The 19,868-nt window shown below is 44.7% G+C and overlaps 1 protein-coding gene across 2 annotated transcripts in view; it reads right to left on the reverse strand.

The window, feature by feature from the left end:
- The window catches only part of LOC130306861 (prostaglandin reductase 1-like), a 33,727-nt gene extending 14,618 nt beyond the window's left edge, over positions 1-19,109 (reverse strand). Inside the window, exons 1-2 of one of the 2 annotated variants that reach the window (XM_056552144.1) lie at positions 19,037-19,109; positions 5,643-5,749 (exon numbers count right to left, since the gene is read on the reverse strand). In XM_056552144.1, coding sequence (XP_056408119.1) covers positions 5,643-5,748 — 106 coding nt within the window. In that variant the 5' untranslated portion in view covers position 5,749; positions 19,037-19,109. Of the gene's footprint in view, positions 1-5,642; positions 5,750-10,319; positions 10,356-19,036 lie in introns of those variants that run through there. The other variant, XM_056552141.1, reaches the window with a different exon arrangement.
- Positions 19,110-19,868: the final 759 nt, after the last annotated feature.

Raw genomic sequence — 19,868 nt, forward strand, 5'->3', positions numbered from 1 at the left:
GCCGAGGCCCCTAATTTCACCCCAAAAACTTAGGAAAAACTTATTGACTCGAGTATAAGCCTAGGGTGGGAAATACATCATCCCCCCTGTCATCATCCCCCTCCCCTGTCATCATCCATCATCCCCCACCCCTGTAATCATCCAGACCCCCCTGTCCATATAACCCCCTGTCCATATGACCCCCCTGTCATCATCCAGACCCCCTGTCAATATACCCCCACCATATGACCCCCTTTCTTCATCCAGACCCCCCTTTCGTTTTCTTCTCAAATCCCCAGTTGTTTCTCTAGTAGCTGCAGGGACCATCCATGATGGGTGAGCCGGGCTGTCCATCTTCACTGCAGTGACCGTCCGCATTCCAGTGGGAGGGTGAGCCGGTACGGGCCGTCCATCTTCACCGGGAGGTCTTCTCTGCTCAGGGCCATCCTTGGACTAGTGACGCTGCATTGACACCACCACGCAGGGACGTCCGTGCCCAGCATGGATATCCTTTCGCGGCAGCGACAATGCAGCATCACTAGTTCGGGGATGGCCCGGAGTGGAGAAGAAGTCCTTCCGGTGAAGATGGACGGCCTGGACCAGCTCACCCTCCCCACCGGAATGGGGATGGTCCCTGCAGTGAAGATGGACGGCCCAGCCCCCCCCCCCCCACCACCGATATGCCTAAAGCGATATATATTTTTTTTGCTCACTCGAGTATAAGCCGAGGGGTGTGTTTTCAGCACGAAAAATCATGCTGAAAAACTAGGCTTATACTCGAGTATATACGGTATGTCTCTTAGAAGGCGAGCAGGAAAAAACAAACTCAAAAATCTAATTTTTCTGTTTCCTCAAAGCCAAAATTGGCTGTGTCCTTAACCTATTGGGGACGAAGGGTGTACAGGTACGCCCTTGAGTCACGGTAGTTATGGACCAAGGGCATACCTTTACTCCCTTGGTATTTTCGATGACCACCGCTCAAATCTGTACGCCCAACAGTTTGTTGCCGCGCACCTGGGCTCCATTTTGGCTAGGCCCAATGGATGCCCCCCCCCCCCCCATCAGTGCAGCCAAAATGAGGACGTTTTGGGGTCTTGTGCTTCATATGGGCCTAGTCATAAAACCTAGAGTCAGGCAATATTGGAGTAGGGACATCCTCTACCAGACCCCACTCTACAGTATGGCCATGACACGGAGATGCTTTGAGACCATACGGAAATGCATGCATTACGCTGATAATGCAGCATGTTGCCCCATGGTGATCTGCCTGTACAAAATCAGGTCGGTCAAAGATCACTTTGGGGCACAGTTTTTGGAGGCCTATGTACCCCAAAGGGAGGTCTCTATTGATGAGTCTCTCATTAGTTTTAAGGGGAGACTCATTATCCGCCAATATATCCCCACTAAGTGGGCGAGGTATGGCGTGAAACTCTAAACTCTGAGAGTACCTCAGGGTACACTTACAAGTTTAGAGTGTACGAGGGACAGGATTCCCATATTGAACCCCCAGAATGTCCCCTAATCCTGGGAGTCAGTGGGAAGCTTGTGTGGGACCTTTTGCACCCACTGCTGAATAAGGGTTACCACCTTTATGTGGATAATTTTTATACCAGTATCCCTCTTTTCAAATCCCTTGCCACCAGATCCACGTCCGCTTGTGGAACCGTGCGGAAAAATCAAAGAGGCCTTCTGACCTATTCCTTCCAGGCACCAATACCCAGGGGTGAGAGCAGGGCCCTAACCAGTGAAAACCTGTTGCTGGTCAGGAATAAGCATAAGAGGGAGGTCCTTATGCTGATCACAGTTCATGGTAATGACAGCACCCCTGTCCCTGTGCACCGCGACACTGTTCCTCAAGCCTGATTGTATTGTGGACTACAATCAGTATATGGAAGGAATTGATCTCTCTGATCTGGTACAAAAAAGTTGCGGTCTGCATGGTCCCAGTTGCTATGTACAACGCATTTGTACTATAACGGAGCGCTCACAACACAGGGAGATTCCTTCAATTCCAGGAGGTATTCATATAGGCCCTGATCTTTGGCGATCAGGGGGAGCAGCCCCGAGTACTTCCAGACCTAGAGGCGCCCAGATTGTCCCAGGCTAACACTTTCCAGGTGAGGTCTCCCACACTGGAAAGAAGAGACAATCCAAGAAAAAATGCACGTGTCGCAAGAGGGGGATAAGAAAGGACACCCCCACTCAGTCTGACACTTGCCCCGATCATCCGGGCCTCTGCAATAATAATTGCTTCAGGGAGTACCACACTTCCATGTAGTATTAAATTTAAAATCCTCTTACCCCATTTTAATTTCCCTTGATTTGACTGCAAGGCACCTTTCCACAGTACATTGTCTTCCAAATTTTAAACCCCAAAACCCTTTACATAATACCCCTGATAACACGTCTTGGGGTATTTTTTCCAAAAATGGGTCATGGGTCACTGAGTTACTAGCACTGAGGGTTTTTCAAGTTTGCTGCAAGCAACAGTTAAGAGAGGGGTCATCACAGTGCAGGCAAGCTAAGGACACGCCCCCTCCCTTTGAGAATTGAAAAGACATTGAGCAGCTGTAATATGCTATTTTTTTTGTGAAATATCGGTGACAGTTTTTTTTTGTGTGTGGGATCTGACAGGAATGCTTTACGCTTTAAGAAACACCTATCCATTCCAAATGTCCACTTCACCCCTATACACATTCCTCAGGGGGTGTATTGTCTGTAATTGGGTCACATGTGGGTGTTTTTTTTTTCTTCTTCTGAATGTATGCATCTGTCAGCTATTGAAATTCCCTATGGCTCAAATGTGAGCATAGGTCTATGAGTCTTGAACCTTGTTGTGTACCCGCACAAGCACATTACATCCACATATGGGGTATTTCTTTACTTGAAAGGAATTGAGCTACAAATTTTGGGTGCTTTTTCTACTGTTATCCCTTGCAAAATAGCAACAAAAAAACAACAAATTCTTAATTTTTACAGCCCACTGTTCAAAAGAGCTGTGATATGTAAATATGCACTATACCCCTTGTTATGTTCCTTGAAGGGTGGGGGTTCTGGCACATGGGGGCTTTGTAAACACACATGGCCCCAACTTCAATTCCAGCCAAATTCTCTTTCCAAAAGCCCAATGGCGCTCCTCTGCTGAGCATTGTAGTGCACCTGCAGGGCACTTTCTGTCCACATATTGTTTTTTTTTTCTTATTCAGGAGAAATTGGTATACAAATTTTGGGGGCTTTTTCTCCTATTACCCCTTGTAAATATAAAAAAAAAATGTTGGGTAATACCAGCATTATAGTGTTTAGAATCAAATGTTAAATTTTCATGTCCAACTTTAATGAAAAGTCGTCAAACACCTGTGAGGTGTTAAGGCCCTTGTTACATTCCTTTAGGGGTGTAGTTTCCCAAATAGTTTCCCATGTGTTTTTTTTTTTTTTTTTGCGCGCTGTTCTGGCACCATGGGGGCTTCCTAAATGTAACATGCTCCCCAAAAACCATTACAGCAAAATTCTCTCTCCAAAATGTGCCAGAAAAATCAACACACTTGCGCCAAAATAATAAACAACAGTCACAGAACCCATCCAACAGTTAAAACCCACAATTATTAGTAAATCAAGGCTATCAAGTCTGATAGTACCTGACCAGGAGAATGAGCGATAGTGTTGCTCGCGAATATTCGCAATGCGAATTTTATTCGCGAATATAGCACTATATATTCGTATTTACGAATATTTATTTTTTTTGTTGTTTTTTTTCACAGTACACATCACAGTGATCATCCCTCTCTGCTTCCAGCTTGTGTGGTGTAAAGAAGGCTCTAATACTACTGTGTGAGACTGGCGTGCGAATTTTCGCACATGCGAAAATTTGCATATGCTAATTTTCGCATATCCGATTTTTTGCTTATGCTAATTTTGTATATGCTAATTTTCGCATATGTTAATTTCGCATACGCGAATTTTCACATATGCGAAAAATAAAACGCGAATATTACGAATATGCAAATTTAGCGAATATATGACGAATATTCATTCATATATTCGCGAATATTCGCAAATTCAAATATGGCCTATGCCGCTCAACACTAATGAGCGGGAATAAGCACTCATCACTCCCTGGCTCTCCACGATCTCTGCCTCGTTGCTCCATAGACTTATATTGGAGAAGCGAAACAAAGATCACTGAGGGCTGGAGAGCAATGTATACTGCCGTGGGCATATCTCTACTCTTCCTTCTGGTCGGTGGCGGTCTCAGCATGTAACCCCCAACCAATTAAAACTTTTGACATTTTTTTTTTTAAGTGATCGGTACACTTAGTATAGTATCAATGAAAAATGTTATATTTCATAACTTTACCTACCTCAAATTATTAAACTACCGTATATACTCGAGTATAAGCCGACCCGAGTATAAGCCGAGACCCCTAATTTCAACCCAAAATCCCAGGAAAAGTTATTGACTCGAGTATAAGCCTAGGGTGGGAAATACCTCATCCCCCCCTGTCATCATCCAGACCCGTCATTAACATCCTCATCATCATCCCCTTGTCATCATCCCACACATCCCCCCTTCATCATCCCCTTATCATCCCACACATCCCCCCTTCATCATCCCCTTGTCATCATCCCACACATCCCCCCTTCATCATCCCCTTATCATCCCGCACATCCCCCCCCTTCATCATCCCCTTATCCCACACATCCCCCCTTCATCATCTCCTTGTAATCATCCCACACCCCCCCTTCATCATCCCCTTGTCATCATCCCCACCCCCCTTCATCATCCCCACACCCCCCCTTCATCATCCTCTTCTCATCATCCGCCCTCAGTGGTCTTCAACCTGCGGACCTCCAGAGGTTTCAAAACTACAACTCCCAGCAAGCCCGGGCAGCCATCGGCTGTCCGGGCTTGCTGGGAGTTGTAGTTTTGAAACCTCCGGAGCTCCGCAGGTTGAAGACCACTGCGGCCTTCAACATCATCCAGCCCCCTCTCACCCCCTTTAGTTCTGAGTACTCACCTCCGCTCGGCGCTGGTCCGGTGCTGCAGGGCTGTCCGGTGGGGAGGTCGTCCGGTGGGATAGTGGATTCCGGGCTGCTATCTTCACCGGGGGCGCCTCTTCTCCGCGCTTCCAGCCTGGAATAGAGGCGTTGCCTTGACAACGACGCAGAAGTACGTTGGCAATGAACGCACCTCTGCGTCGTTGTCAAGGCAACATGGCTATTCTGAGGCCGGGCCCGAAGCGCTTAGAAGAGGCCTCCCCGGTGAAGATAGCAGCCCGGAACCACTATCCCACCGGACCACCTCCTCACCGGACAGTCCTGCAGGACCGGACCAGCGCCGAGCGGAGGTGAGTACTGTATAGAACTAAAGGGGGTGAGAGGGGGCTGGATGATGTTGAAGGCCGCAGTGGTCTTCAACCTGCGGACCTCCGGAGGTTTCAAAACTACAACTCCCAGCAAGCCCGGACAGCCGATGGCTGCCCGGGCTTGCTGGGAGTTGTAGTTTTGAAACCTCTGGAAGTCCGCAGGTTGAAGACCACTGCGGGTGGGGGAGTTCACTCGAGTATAAGCCGAGGGGGGTGTTTTCAGCACGAAAAATCGAGTATATACGGTAGTTTGTGAAATTGTTAATGCACATACAGTGCCATTTCAAAAGTGAACCTTACCTCCATCTTTAAGTGGTTGCAACTCCTTCTCAACAAGTTTGAAGTCCTCCAGTTTAGGAACGCCTTCAAAGTGCCTCACCATTGTCCATGATTTCGATACAACCATTCTAGACATTACAGACATAAAAAAATATATAACTAGTGTCTTAAAGTTAAAGAGAATTCTACTTTGTCTCACTTTTTGACTTTCTGAACGTACATGAATAAGGAAATAAATTGTTAATGTCAGGCCTGTTATACATAAATGTATAGTCACTCACAGGTTAAGGCAGTTAGATTGGTGTATATACCCCAAAGAGCGCATTCACATAAATAGGATCTTCCACAGATTTTAAAGGGGTACTTTTTTTTTTAAATCAACTGATGCCAGAAAGATAAACAGATTTGTAAATTACTTCTTTAAAAAATCTTTATCCTTCCAGTACTTATTAGCTGCTGAATACTACAGAGGAAATTATTTTCTTTTTGGAACACAGAGCTCTCTGCTAACATCATGACCACAGTGCTCTCTGCTGACATTTCTGTCCATTTTAGGAACTTTCCAAGCAGCATATGTTTGCTATGGGGATTTTCTCCTACTCTGGACAGTTCTTAAAATGGACAGAGATGTCAGCAGAGAGCACATTTCCTCTGTAGTATTCAGCAGCTAATAAGTACTGGAAGGATTAAGATTTTTTTTTATAGAAGTAATTTACAAATCTGTTAACTTTCTGGCACCAGTTGATTAAAAAAAAAAAAAAAGTTTTCCACCGGAGTACCCCTTTGATGTAAAGTAAATGATTGACCACCGCATAAAATTTGCAGTGGACCCTCTATGTGTGAATGTACACTTAAGTAGAGTGTTGACAGTGATCTGAGACATATTGCCACAAGTGCTACAAATTTATTTCACAGATTTTGGGGGTTAGGAGCTACCTTTTGTGATGTCCATATGCCATGTTAGAGGTTTTGGACAAGGGCTAGGGTGACATATTTAATGAGAAAGCCTGGGTTTTGTTTTTTGGGGATGAAGATTGGGTGGGGGCAAAATATAAAAGAAATAGAATTCTAACTGTGGTTTTCAGAGCTGTATGAGATTATATGCAAGATGCAGATACGGATCTTACATGCCAATACAGCACACCTGGGATTGTATAAAAGACATGGTTAAATAACAAAACATAATGGCATTAGACATGTAAGGCTCTCTGTACAAAGTAATAATGCAGCATTGTGCATCAGATTGTATTTTGTGCCAAGGAAGGGATCTCATCCGATCTGCAAATATCAATAAACCTGTTGCAAAAGTAAGCTTTAGGAGACTTCACTGTGCCCACAGGAGGGCATCTGATACTGTCCTTGGCACTATATATACTATTCTAGCTGAGGACCCAGCATCACACAGTCTTCCTACCTAAAACATGTGGGGGAGGAAAAGCAACAATGAGGCTCTCATCCTGACAGCCGACCCCGCACTATTCTCTGCACCGGCCTGTTGAGTTGGCAGAGTGTTTAAAAGTCTTGGGCAATTTCTGCAGTAGAGCCCTGCACAGGTCTGTTTTCTTTTAATCCTACTTCCAGTTAATTTCTGACCATTCTATTCTGATGTGTGTTTTCTTTTCGCTATGTGTTTGTTCCACTCCCCTTGCTCCAGCATACATCCTGGGCTAGTAAAATATCCCATTCAAGAGCCTGGAAAACTAGTTAAAACATTCTCACCTAGCTTTTCTATGCTCCTGAACGTCATATCTGCACTCCCAGGTACTATAAATTAATGCAGTACAATACATGCCCTCATGTGTTCATAGGGGACTGTTGAGCACTATGGACTTGAGGCAGACAGTATATGGAGACATCGTCAAGGATTCTACAGGAGTAAATACTATACATATGGCATTATCTTTGCACAGGGCACTATATATAGTACAGACAAGCAGTGTTTGATGCATATCTAAGGTAGCTGTGTAGTGTACCTGGTATTCTAGTAGACTGAAGTCATAAGTCCTCATAACCTTTAGGAGGGACCTGAGCAGCACACGGGTGCAGCACTAGCACCAACCAGTCACTGCATGAGTGTGTGACCGTCCCCTTTCCCCCACAACATACTTAATGCCACCCACAAGTTTTTTTAATGGGTCCTGCGGGATTTCAATCCCAATGCAGTCCTCTAGTTGGAAGCCCAAGGGTAAAAAGATTAGGAAATGTACTGTAAGTCCCAAAGACTTACATGGTACTTCAGAGAAAACCCCTATCCTTGCAGGTAGGTTAAGGCAGGGGCATTGCTCAGGGGGGGGGGGGGGGGGGTTCTAACAGGGCTGGAGCCCCAGTCTCAGGCTCATAGCCCTGGGTCTCAGACTGCTGCTGTGCTTTTTTTTTCCGTGGCTTTAAAGGGGTACTCCGTTGGAAAACTTTTTTTTTTTTTTTTTTTTTTTTTAAATCAACTGGTGCTAGAATGATAAACAGGTTTGTAAATTGCTTCTATTCAAAATTCTTAATCCTTTCCGTACATATTAGCGGCTGTATTCTAGAGAGGAAATTCTTTTCTTTTGGGATTTCTTTTCTGTCACAACCACAGTGCTCTCTTTCGACACCTCTGTCAGGAACTGTCCAGAGCAGGATAGGTTTGCTATTTGCTAAAGGTTTGCTATTCGACATTTAAATGAAATGAAACGCTATGGAAGTAGACCCAGGAGGACCCAACTTCCTACACAGAGACATAAAAAAGCAAGACTACATTTTGCCAAAATGAACTTGAGTAAGCCAAAATCCTTCTGGGAGAATGTCTTGTGGACAGATGAGACCAAGATAGAGCTTTTTGGTAAAGCACATCATTCTACTATTTACAGAAAATGGAATGAGGCCTACAAAGAAAAGAACACCGTACCTACAGTGAAATATGGTGGAGGTTCAATGATGTTTTGCGCTTGTTTTGCTGCCTCTGGCACTGGGTGTCTTGAATGTGTGCAAGGTATCATGAATATGAAGATTACCAATGGATTTTGGGTCGCACTGTACAGCCCAGTGTCAGAAAGCTGGGTTTGCGTCAATGATATTGGGTCTTCCAGCAGGACAATGACCCCAAACATTTGTCAAAAAACACCCAGAAATGGATGGCAAGAAAGCAGGAGAGTTTTGAAGTGGCCAGCAATGAGTCCAGATCTAAATCCCATTAAACATCTGTAGAGAGATCTTAAAATTGCTGTTGAGAAAAGGCGCCCTTCCAATAAGAGACCTGGAGCAGTTTGCTAAGGAAAAGTGGTCCAACAGAATATCAGTTATTCTGTATTTTTCCTACTGAAGAAAGGGTCATGCTATTTAGCAAAAGAACCCTGAAACGCGTCTAGGTTAAATTACCGCACCTTGTTACACATCGATGGTGTGAACCTGGCACAGAGACTTGCTACATATTGGAAACATCAATCACTGCAGCTGTAGTCCGATCTGGACTCTTACCGCGATTTCTCACTAACCTGAATCTGCCGGGAAGCATACATTTTCCACCCGCCCTGAGAAAACACCATTCTCCATCATTATCCACCACGAGGGACGCCAGCGCTGCGACCGCCCTGCAATACCATCACAGGAGCAACACGGAGGCCACTGGGGACGTTGTGCCAAACGTACCCCTGCATAATTCAAACTCTGCACAAGTGACAGCCCTGTGCCAGCGCAGCCGGCGTATGATGGACGGAGACAACATCAAGCGCCAGGAGCGGGTGAGATACACTGACAGCAGTATCTAACACAGACCAGTAAGCCTGTACGAGTCAATAGACTGATAAAATCAACTGTATAGTGGATACACTACTGGTCCATCTATTCATCACTAAGATATCTTATCAGCTGCACCAGAGAAGGACTCAATACCTTTTTCAGACTGGTATATATTTTTCTATATTTTTCTATAATTTTTAATATTTTTTTTACCAATTTTTTCCAGTATATATGATTGTTAGAATCAAGCCTTTCTACTTTGGTGACCAATACCACTAGGGCCCAGTAGATTGTTCACCTTTATATATCTGTGCCAGCATTAGAATAATTTTATACAATTTTATTGATTGTTTTATACATGTTTAATAAAATTTATATCAATTGAAATTTCTCTTTATTTTCTATTCATTGTGTACCCTTCGGGGTAAAATCCTAGAAGGATTGGTTATATATTTTCTCTTTAATTTATAAATATTTTTAACTTTCTGCCACCAGTTGATTTAAAAGAAAAAAGGTTTTCACAGGAGTACCCCTTTAAGATATTATCCTGAACTTGTTGCTGGGGGGAAAACCCAGACAGTTTGGGTTTCAAGCAGATTGCTAAATCTGGGTCAGTATTTATAACCAAAACTAGCTATATTAGCAAAAATATAATGTAATGATTTTTCAGTTTTTTTGTGGACCTACTCCTAGTTTTGGCTAAAATACTCATGTGAACCCTGCCTAATGGTGAGCAGTCACCTATGCTATAAATGCAACTAATGAAATCAAGAAAACCTACATATGCACTCACATACCTCCCCAAGATTGAGACACAGACCTCCCTAGAAGGGTATTAGTAGCCTTCATTGGCAGAAAACAAACTTTCTGCATAGTGTGATGATAACCAGATAGATCTCCATCATGTGACTACAATAAATATGTGCACAATAAATACTGCTGATAACTGATTGCTGATCTAAAATCACAAAAGAGGTGATTTACCTGATTAGAAAGTTTTCTGTATCCAGGAAAACTACAGTGTATATCCACTAGTGTGAAACAGCTTGTGTGTGCACAAGAGCAAACCTATATAGCCTTGTCTCCCCTCCCCCTCCTTTTCTGTCAGAAAAATGTGAGATGATAGGTGAAACAGGAAAGGACTTTAACTCTTTGTGCCACAGATAAAGTGGAGTCCCGTGATTAAAGTGTACTTCCAATGTTTTAGACACTTTCAGAAAAAATTACTAGAGAGCGGCGCTGTATACAATCGTCATTTTTATAAATCATTTTCATATCACTTTGGCGTTTGAATACCTCCACCAAGCGCCCATTCGCTCTGCTCTTATGGTTGTGTAAAATATACTTGTATTTTATATACACATGTGAATATCCTCATAGATTAATATAATCTCCATGAAAACTGATGTAACATGGATGAAAACTACACTTGTGTAAAACTGCTCTTAACTCTTTAGTAATGACTGGGAAAGTGAAAATTGCTGAGTCATCCTGACATGGCGATGTCAGTAAAGATATCAGGATGACATATCTAGAGCACTAATAACTCTTCTCTTATGTTCTAACCAGCAGGGCAGGCCGAATTTTGTTGGAAATAAAACCACTGATGAGTAATAAGCTCATTATTTCATCTATTAAACCCCCTATAAAGAACCCACTGCTCCCAACCTGGCCCTTGACTATAGTGCATGCATCGTTGCTCACCAGGGGCACAAAAAGGATTTTCTCAAGGAGTTAGTTAAAAAAAAGAAAAAATAATAATAATAATAAAACATGTACACACCAGGACCTCCACATTACTACACATTACCCCCGCGTATTGACTGGATAATGCCAATACTGAATAAAAATGACTATACACAGACCAATATCACCAACACCACTCTACACTGATCAGCAAAACAAGCCAGCACTAGGATCGTTTGAAAATGTGCCATCTATATCAGAGTCGGACTGGGACCAAAATTAGGCCCAGGCATTTTAGAATTAGCAGCCCATTTTAGTCATGGGTTGGTATGGCTATGTGGAGGAGGAGCCACAAATGCGAGGGACCAAATGTTAATCACAGTTGGTGCTATGGTCACACAGTGTATTTCAGGCATGTTTCATTTAAAAAAAAAATGTGCATCTGCAAAATCGTGGAAAAATTGTGTTTGTATTTTTAATATTAACCCCTTAAGGACCAAGGACGTACAGGTACATCCTTGGTCCTGCTCCCGTGATATAACGCGGGGTTACACGGTAACCCCGCATCATATCACGGCGGGCCCAGCGTCATAGTGAAACCGGGACCCGCCGCTAATAGCGCGCAGCACCGATCGAGCGGCTAAAAGTGAGAGTAAAAGCTGCCGGTTAACTCAGTGGGCTGTTCGTGATCGCTGCGGTAAAATCGTGGCATCCCAAACAGCTTACAGGACAGCGGGAGGGCCCCTACCTGCCTCCTCGCTGTCCGATCGCCGAATGACTGCTCAGGGCCTGAGATCCAGGCATGAGCAGTCATGCGGCAGAATCATCGATCACTGGTTTCCTATGAGAAACCAGTGATCAATGATAAAGATCAGTGTGTGCAGTGTTATAGGTCCCTATGGGATAACAATGATCAGTGTGTGCAGTGTTATAGGTCCCTATGGGATAACAATGATCAGTGTGTGCAGTGTTATAGGTCCCTATGGAAGCTATAACACTGCAAAAAAAAAGTGAATAAAGATTATTTAACCCCTCCCCTATTAAAAGTTTGAATCACCCTCCTTTTTCCATAAAAAAAAAAAGCACAGTGTAAATAAAAATAAACATATATGGTATCACCGTGTGCGGAAATATCTGAATTATAAAAATATATCATTAATTAAACCGCTCGGTCAATGGCGTACGCACAAAAAAATTCAAAAGTCCAAAATAGTGCATTTGTGGTCACTTTTTATATCATTTAAAAATGAATAAAAAGCGATCAATAAGTCCTATCAATGCAAGAATGGTGCCGTTAAAAACTTCAGATCACGGCTCAAAAAATTAGCCCTCATACGGCCCCATACACAGAAAAATAAAAAAAAGTTATAGGGGTCAGAAGATGACAATTTTAAACGTATTAATTTTCCTGCATGTAGTTATGATTTTTCCAGAAGTACGACAAAATCAAACCTATATAAGTAGGGTATCATTTTAATCGTATGGACCTACAGAATAAAGATAAGGTGTCATTTTTACCGAAAAATTTACTACGTAGAAACAGAAGCCCCCAAAAGTTACCAAACTGCGTTTTTTTTTTTCAATTTTGTTGCACAATGATTTTTTTTTCCGTTTCACCGTAGATTTTTGGGCAAAATGACTGTCGTCATTACAAAGTAGAATTGGTGCTGCAAAAAATAAGCAATCATATGGATTTTTAGGTGCAAAATTGGAAGAGTTATGATTTTTTAAAGGCAAGGAGCAAAAAACGAAAATGAAAAAACGGAAAAAACCCCAGTCCTTAAGGGGTTAATGTGCTTAATGTAAGTGTATGGGAAAGTAGATGCAAACAATATTTAAAAAACATTCATTCAAACAAGATTTTATTAACCGTAAACAGTTCAAACAGTAAAGACATCGAGAGTCATTTGTCCAACATTACAATACTGCATTCAATATCGGCAGAACTGCTGCCTATAACTTTACTCGTATGGAGCGAGTGTCCACAGTTAGCAGGTTAGAGCATGGGGAGTATAGCTCTGTGAGCTCCAGCTAATATGATACTCTAGATAAGAGGGAAATAAAATGTCTAGCGCAGCAAACGCGGGTGTGAGAGGATCAGTAGTAGTATTAAGAGGGGAGGTGAGGGGGGGAGAAAAGAAGGAGGGGCGGAGAAGGAAGGAAAGGAAGAGTAGAAGAACCACTGACCTGTGTGCCCCCAGTTGCCATGATCACCACATCTGCTGTTGCCTTCTGTCATCTCCCGTCCGGGAGCGTGACTGAGGTCCAGGAGTGGAGGGGGGGGGGGAGGGAATGTGAGGATCTCACTGTGCCCTATAGCGAGGGGTTTCTAGGAAGGTCAACCAAGGCCTCCAGATCGCCCCAAACCTCTCAGTGCCACCCAAAGAGTCTGCCATCAATTCTTCCATAAGACAGAGAAAAAGTATCTCCGTACACCAGTTAATCATTGTCGGGGGCCATGTAGATTTCCAGCACCTGGGAATTACAGTCCGAGCCGCCATCAGGAGAAAGTGAGCCAGGAATCTAGAGGGAGTCTTACGGGATAGTAGTAGGATAGTCAGGAGCAACACTATGGGGTCATTCTGGTATGCTACCCCCGTGATAGTCTCAATGCGGGATATTACCTCTGTCCAGAAGGCGGAAAGCAATGAACAAGACCACCAAATGTGGGACATCGTGCCTCTCTCCTCTCCACAATGCCAGCATAAATCAGACACAGAGGGAAACATTCTGTGGAGTACCAGGGGGACCCTGTACCATCGTGAGAGGAGTTTGAAGTTGGTTTCCTGTGTTCTGCAGGATATCAAGAGCTTATGGCACAGAGTGAAAGCCGTAGACCAGTCAGATGGGGCGAAGGAGGTCTGAAATTTTGCCTCCCAAGCTGCAACATACGGTATGTCGGGGGATGTTGAGCTGCCTCTTCCATGAGTAGACCATAAATTAAGGACACTGCCTTGGGAGTCGGGGAGGAGGAGATGCACAGTTTCTCAAAGGGGAGCAGTGGCCTGTCCAATCTCAGGTGTGTTTGTTCTGTCCTGACAAAGTGTGCTAGCTGTAGGTAGTGCATGTGTCTCCCTGGATTGCAAAGGTGTTCTGGGACTAAGTTGTCATAAGGATGGAGGAGTGTACCATCTAGAAATCACTGTATCGGTAAAGCAGGGGGTTTAGAGATCCCAAGGAAGGACGATCTAGTGAGTCTCGGGGGGAAGCGTGGGTTGACCAAGAACAGCATCAGTGGGCCATCGGGGGAGAAGAGCTGTGTTCCGGATAGGTAGCGCTGAATGTGGTGATCCACCAGCAGAATAGTGAGTACAGCTCTGGGGTATAATAAAGGATATAACTCAGGATCAGTACAGGATAAGTAATGTAATGTATGTACAGCTTCAGAGCTGTACTAACCATTCTGCTGGTTGGGTCACTGTGTACATACATTGCATTACTTATCCTGTACTGATCCGGAGTGATATCCTGTAGATCTTTTATTAAAATTTCAAACATAACAATAAAAAAAAAATTACAAAACATAAACATATCATATCCGACAGAACATATCAATATAATGATCATAAAACCAACACCATAGCATAAAATACAACACCGGTCCACCCCACACTCATTCCTGCACACAAACAAATATATACAATATTTACAAAAGACATATTCCTATAATACCCATAATACCCATACCATACTAATAAACTATATACACTAATATACACTAATACTAAATGTGATTTTCCTGGCCCAGTTGCAATACCAAAAACCCAGTACCAGTAATATACCAAAAGAATAACAACAACAACAATAATAATATATACAAAATAATAAAAACCAACACAAACAAAATAACACCACTTTTTTTATTTTTCTATTTTTTTTTTTTTTTTTTTTGGCCCTGAGCTGGTCCCGCATCCCATGCCCCCAGTACATGTTACCAGACGTCCATGAACCAGTCCAGGATTTTCTGTATATATATAAAAGTCCCATACAAACCCCCTCCCCCCTTTTTAACCCACCACCCAACCTAAACTAAACCCAATCCCCAGGTGGCATCACACAATATATACAATATATACATTATATAAAATATACACAGACTAACAATATATAAGTATACAAATAGACTACAACAATAAATACAATAACAAATACATATAACACTATAAGCCAAACAACAAACCCCTAAAGCTCAAGTTCAGCGCCTGCAAGCCCTATATTACCATAAACCAACTGCTCAAAACAAAAAGACTAATGTGCCAGCATCAGCCCACCACCAGGGGGAGACAACAGGCTAAGGCACTTTAAAGGCAGAGCCCCTCCATAGACGAGAGGCCCTGCCAGCACCCAGCCTCTCGTACTCCAGAGAACGCACCTTCACCAGGTCACCGAGAATGTTCCTAACCACCACATCCACAGGGAGGATTTTACGCTGCGTCGACACTAAACACCGTGCGTTCCACGTGTAGTACCTAACCACTGAGCTGACTAGGAATAAAGTGCACCGGTCCCAGCCTCCAAGGTTTCTGAATGCCCCATAGGCCCATTCCGCATAGGAGAGACTGGCCAGCCGAGGCCAACCAATGGAAGCGCCCACCCTGGTGTAAACCTCTGTGTTAAAGGGACAATGAAGCAGAAAATGCTCCATGCTTTCCAGCATGCCTCCACACTCTTCGCGGGGACATCCCCGGTCATCAGAGCTCCTGCACTTCAGATTGTCCCTCACACACAATTTCCCATGGAAGCAGCGCCAAGTCAAGTCCCAAAACTTCAAGGGGATCCTGATAGAATTCAAAAGCTCTAAACCCACCTCCAGATCCCGACTTGGGCAGTCCTTGAGCGCCAATGGCCTCTGGAAATGAGAAGACAGGACCCTCTTGTCAAGGAATTTCCTCGACAGAGTCCTAATCTCTCCCATCCCCAGACACCACCGACGAATAACCTTCAGAACCGGGGTAGCGTAAGCCGGGAGATGCCCGTGTGGTGTGCGAAGATCCTTCACTTGCCTTCCTGTCTCCCATTCCTGGAAGAAAGGCCAAAACCATCCCCTACAGGAGGATACCCACGGAGGAGCCCTCTCTGACCAGAGGTTTGCTATATTGGTCTTAAGAAAGGTATTCACTAGGAATACCACAGGGTTGACCATACACAACCCCCCTAGTCTCCTTGTACGGTAAGTAACCTCCCTCTTCACTAGGTTCAGTCTGTTCCCCCATAACATTTGGAAGAACACACTGTAGACCCGGGTCCAAAGAGGTTCTGGCAACATGCATACACTGCCCAGGTATATCAGTAAAGGGAGCAGGAATGTTTTGATCAGGTTAACCCTTTCCCGGAGGGTCAAAGACCAACCCTTCCACTGATCCACCTTCTGAGCGGCGATCTTAAGCCTGCTGTCCCAGTTTTGTTTGGGGTAATCCCCTTGGCCAAATTCGATGCCGAGAACTTTTGCAGATTCCTGGGGCTCTGGAAGGGCGTCCGGGAGATCAAAATTTGGATCTCCCCCTCCCAGCCAGAGACTCTCGCACTTATCCCGGTTGATCTTGGACCCGGATGCCTCCGAGTAGCGGTCCACCTCTGACATCACCCATTGGCCTTCCTCTTGTGAGGAGACAAACACGGTGACATCATCAGCATACGCTACCGCCCTCAGAGCCAAATCCGGCACCGCCAGGTCCATTCTCACCCCCGCCAACGGTCCACAATCAATCCTCCTAAGGAAAGGATTCAATTGCAATTGCAATTGCAATTGCAAACACGTACAGCAACGGGCTCAAAGGACAACCCTGACGGACACCAGACCCAACCTCAAAAGAGCGGCCAATCCAACCATTCACAAGCGGGAAACTCTCTGCCCCTGCGTACAAGGTCTTAAGCCAATCAACAAACCCCCCCGGCAGGCCATATCTCAGAAGAACAGACCAGAGGTACTCATGGTTAACCCGATCAAACGCTTTTGCCTGATCCAAGGACAGGAAGTACCCCTTCCAGTGGCCAGCCCTACCCTGCTCCACAGCCTCTCGGACACTGAGCACAGCACTAAATGTACTGTGGCCCGGAACAGAGCAATGCTGAGCCCCCGAAAGGAGCCGGGGTGCAAACTCCACCAGCCGGTTAAACAGCACTTTTGCCAGAATCTTTCGGTCCACATTGAGAAGCGCTATGGGACGCCAATTCTCAATGTGGAACGGGTCTTTACCCTTTGACAGGATGATCAGCGCTGACCTCCTCATTGACTTTGGCAGAGTGCCCGAGGATAGACACTCATTAAATACCTCGGTCAACAGGGGAACCAAAGTGTCCTTAAAGGTCTTATAGAACTCAGATGTTAAGCCATCTGGACCGGGTGACTTCTTGAGGGCAAGCCCATCAATAGCCATCCTGACTTCCTCTTCCCGGATCATCTCTGTCAAAACGTCAAGAGAGGGGTCTACTCCTAGTTCAGGGATGGTTTCAGCCAAGAAAGCTGACACCTTATCCCGATCTAGATCCTTCCTTCCCAAGAGGTGCGAGTAAAAGGATCTGACGACCTCCAAGATCCCTGATCTGGACCTTTTCAAGGATCCCGTACTATCAATCAGTCCTGAGACTACCTTACTATTCACTGACATCTTGCAGTTTCTGTAAGGGTCGGGCGAGCGGTACTTCCCATAATCCCTCTCAAAAACCAAAGATGCGTGCCTATCGTACTGACACCTCATCAGCAAGGATTTCACTCTGGAGATATCATCACGACTACTTCCAGTCGAGACAAGGTGCTCAAGTTTCTTCCTCAGGCCCTGGTACAAACGGTACCTGTTTAGGCTTCTGAGGCCTGAGAGCTGGCGGAAGAATCTCGCAACCCTTTTTTTGAAGATCTCCCACCACTCTGACTTACTGCTACAAAGGCCCAGCAATGGTACCTGGCTCTGAAGAAAATCCTCAAAGGACTGTCTTATCTCCGCTTCTTCCAAGAGAGACGAATTCAGCTTCCAATAGCCAGGATAAGTAATGCAATGTATGTACACAGTGACCCAACCAGCAGAATGGTTAGTACAGCTCTGAAGTATAATACAGGATGTAACTTAGAATCAATATAGGATAAGTAATGTAATGTATATACACAGTGACCCCACCAGCAGAATAGTGAGTGCAATTCTGGAGTATAATACAGGAAATAGCTCAGGATCGGTACAGGTAATGTAATGTATGTGCACAGTGACCTCACCAATAGAATAGTGAGTACAACTCCGAAATACAGGATGTAACTTAGGATCAATATAGTATAGGTTATGAAATGTATGTAAACAGTGACCCCACCAGCAGGAGAACAGAGGGGTCAGGGATAGACAGAGGAGCGTGGTGGCATACAGAGGGGTCCGGTGGACTACAGAGGGGTCTGGTGGAGTACAGAGGGATCAGGGATGGACAAAGGGGTCTGGTGGAGTACAGAAAGGTTTGGTGAAATATAGAGGGGTCAGAGACAGACAGAGGGGTATTGGATGAACGGAGAGGTATGGTGGAGTACAGAGGAGTCAGGGATGGACAGAGGGGTCTGGTGGAGTACAGAGGGGTCAAGGAAGGACAGAGGGGTCTGGTGGTGTACAGAGGGGTCAGGGATGGACAGAGGGGTCTGGTTGAGTTCAGAAGGGTGAGGGATGGACAGAGGGGTCTGGTGGAGTACACAGGGGTCAGGGATGGACAGAGGGGTCTGGTGGAGTACAGAGGGGTCAGGGATGGACAGAGGGGTCTGGTGGAGTACAGAGGGGTCAGAGATGGACAGAGGGGTCTGGTGGAGTACAGAGGGGTCAGGGATGGACAGAGGGGTCTGGTGGAGTACAGGGGAATACAGGGTTTGGGGACGTAAACAATATGGTTTAGAATGGACATACTTCCTATCATATAAATAATACTGTAAGTTTCTCCCCTCTCTGGCTGCCCCTGTCATGCTAAGGGTTAAACCAGCTGAAACAAACCTTCTAGATAAGAACACAGGACCAGCCAGGGAGATCCACATCCTGGGCTGATGGTGAATTTACCTCACAGCCCTGGCCAGGATTACAAGAAGACATCCTCCATGAAGAAAGATTAGATAACTTTCACAATGTTCAGCCCTGCTGCTTCCTCAGCTCCATTAGCTCCAGGCTCACTGACAAGGGGCCAGCCTCCTCCTTCACTATGTAGTGCGGCCCACAGCTCTTAAAGCGGCAGTCACAGTTCTAAAAGTGACTGCGACTGTGACTGCAAGTAGCGACTCTTGAGTATTCAGTGCAGGCAGGAAGGTGACCCAGCCCACCAGGCAAATTTCCAGTGTGCCCGATGGCCAGTCCAGCCCTGGTCTATATAGATGGCAATGCATTTCTGAGTGAATTCTGGGGTCCGGAATTTCTGTATGTCCACCTTGGAAATTCTGTAGTGTAATGGGCACTCTTATTAAAACAACTTTTTGCTATTGCACTCCTTGTGGTAAATAAAAAATATTTCTAATGTACTTTTTTTTTTTTTAAATTATGTTTTCTATGTTTTATTTGTGTCAAAAAAAGCTGCAACTAGGTGTCTCCCTACTTGTACAGAGTACCTTTCCCCCTATCTCTTGCACAGACTTTGGACTCCTACTGGCCTGGCAGAAGTCCAAAATCAGGAAATGCTGAGGGGTGTTTGTGCAGCCATAGCCAATCATAGCTCATTTCACACACTGAACTACTCCCCTGTATGATGCTGGGGAACGCCCCTTCCCAGTCTGTGAAATCTGAGAGTAAGCAGAAAATACAGAGCAATATCAAGGTAGAAAACTAACAAATAATAAAAATAAAGGCAGGGGGTGGTTTATCATGATGGGGGCAGTGAACTGGGTTGATTATAAAATTTTAC

This window comes from Hyla sarda, chromosome 1, assembly GCF_029499605.1.
Source record: "Hyla sarda isolate aHylSar1 chromosome 1, aHylSar1.hap1, whole genome shotgun sequence".
In the NCBI taxonomy this organism is placed as follows: Eukaryota; Metazoa; Chordata; class Amphibia; order Anura; family Hylidae; genus Hyla; species Hyla sarda.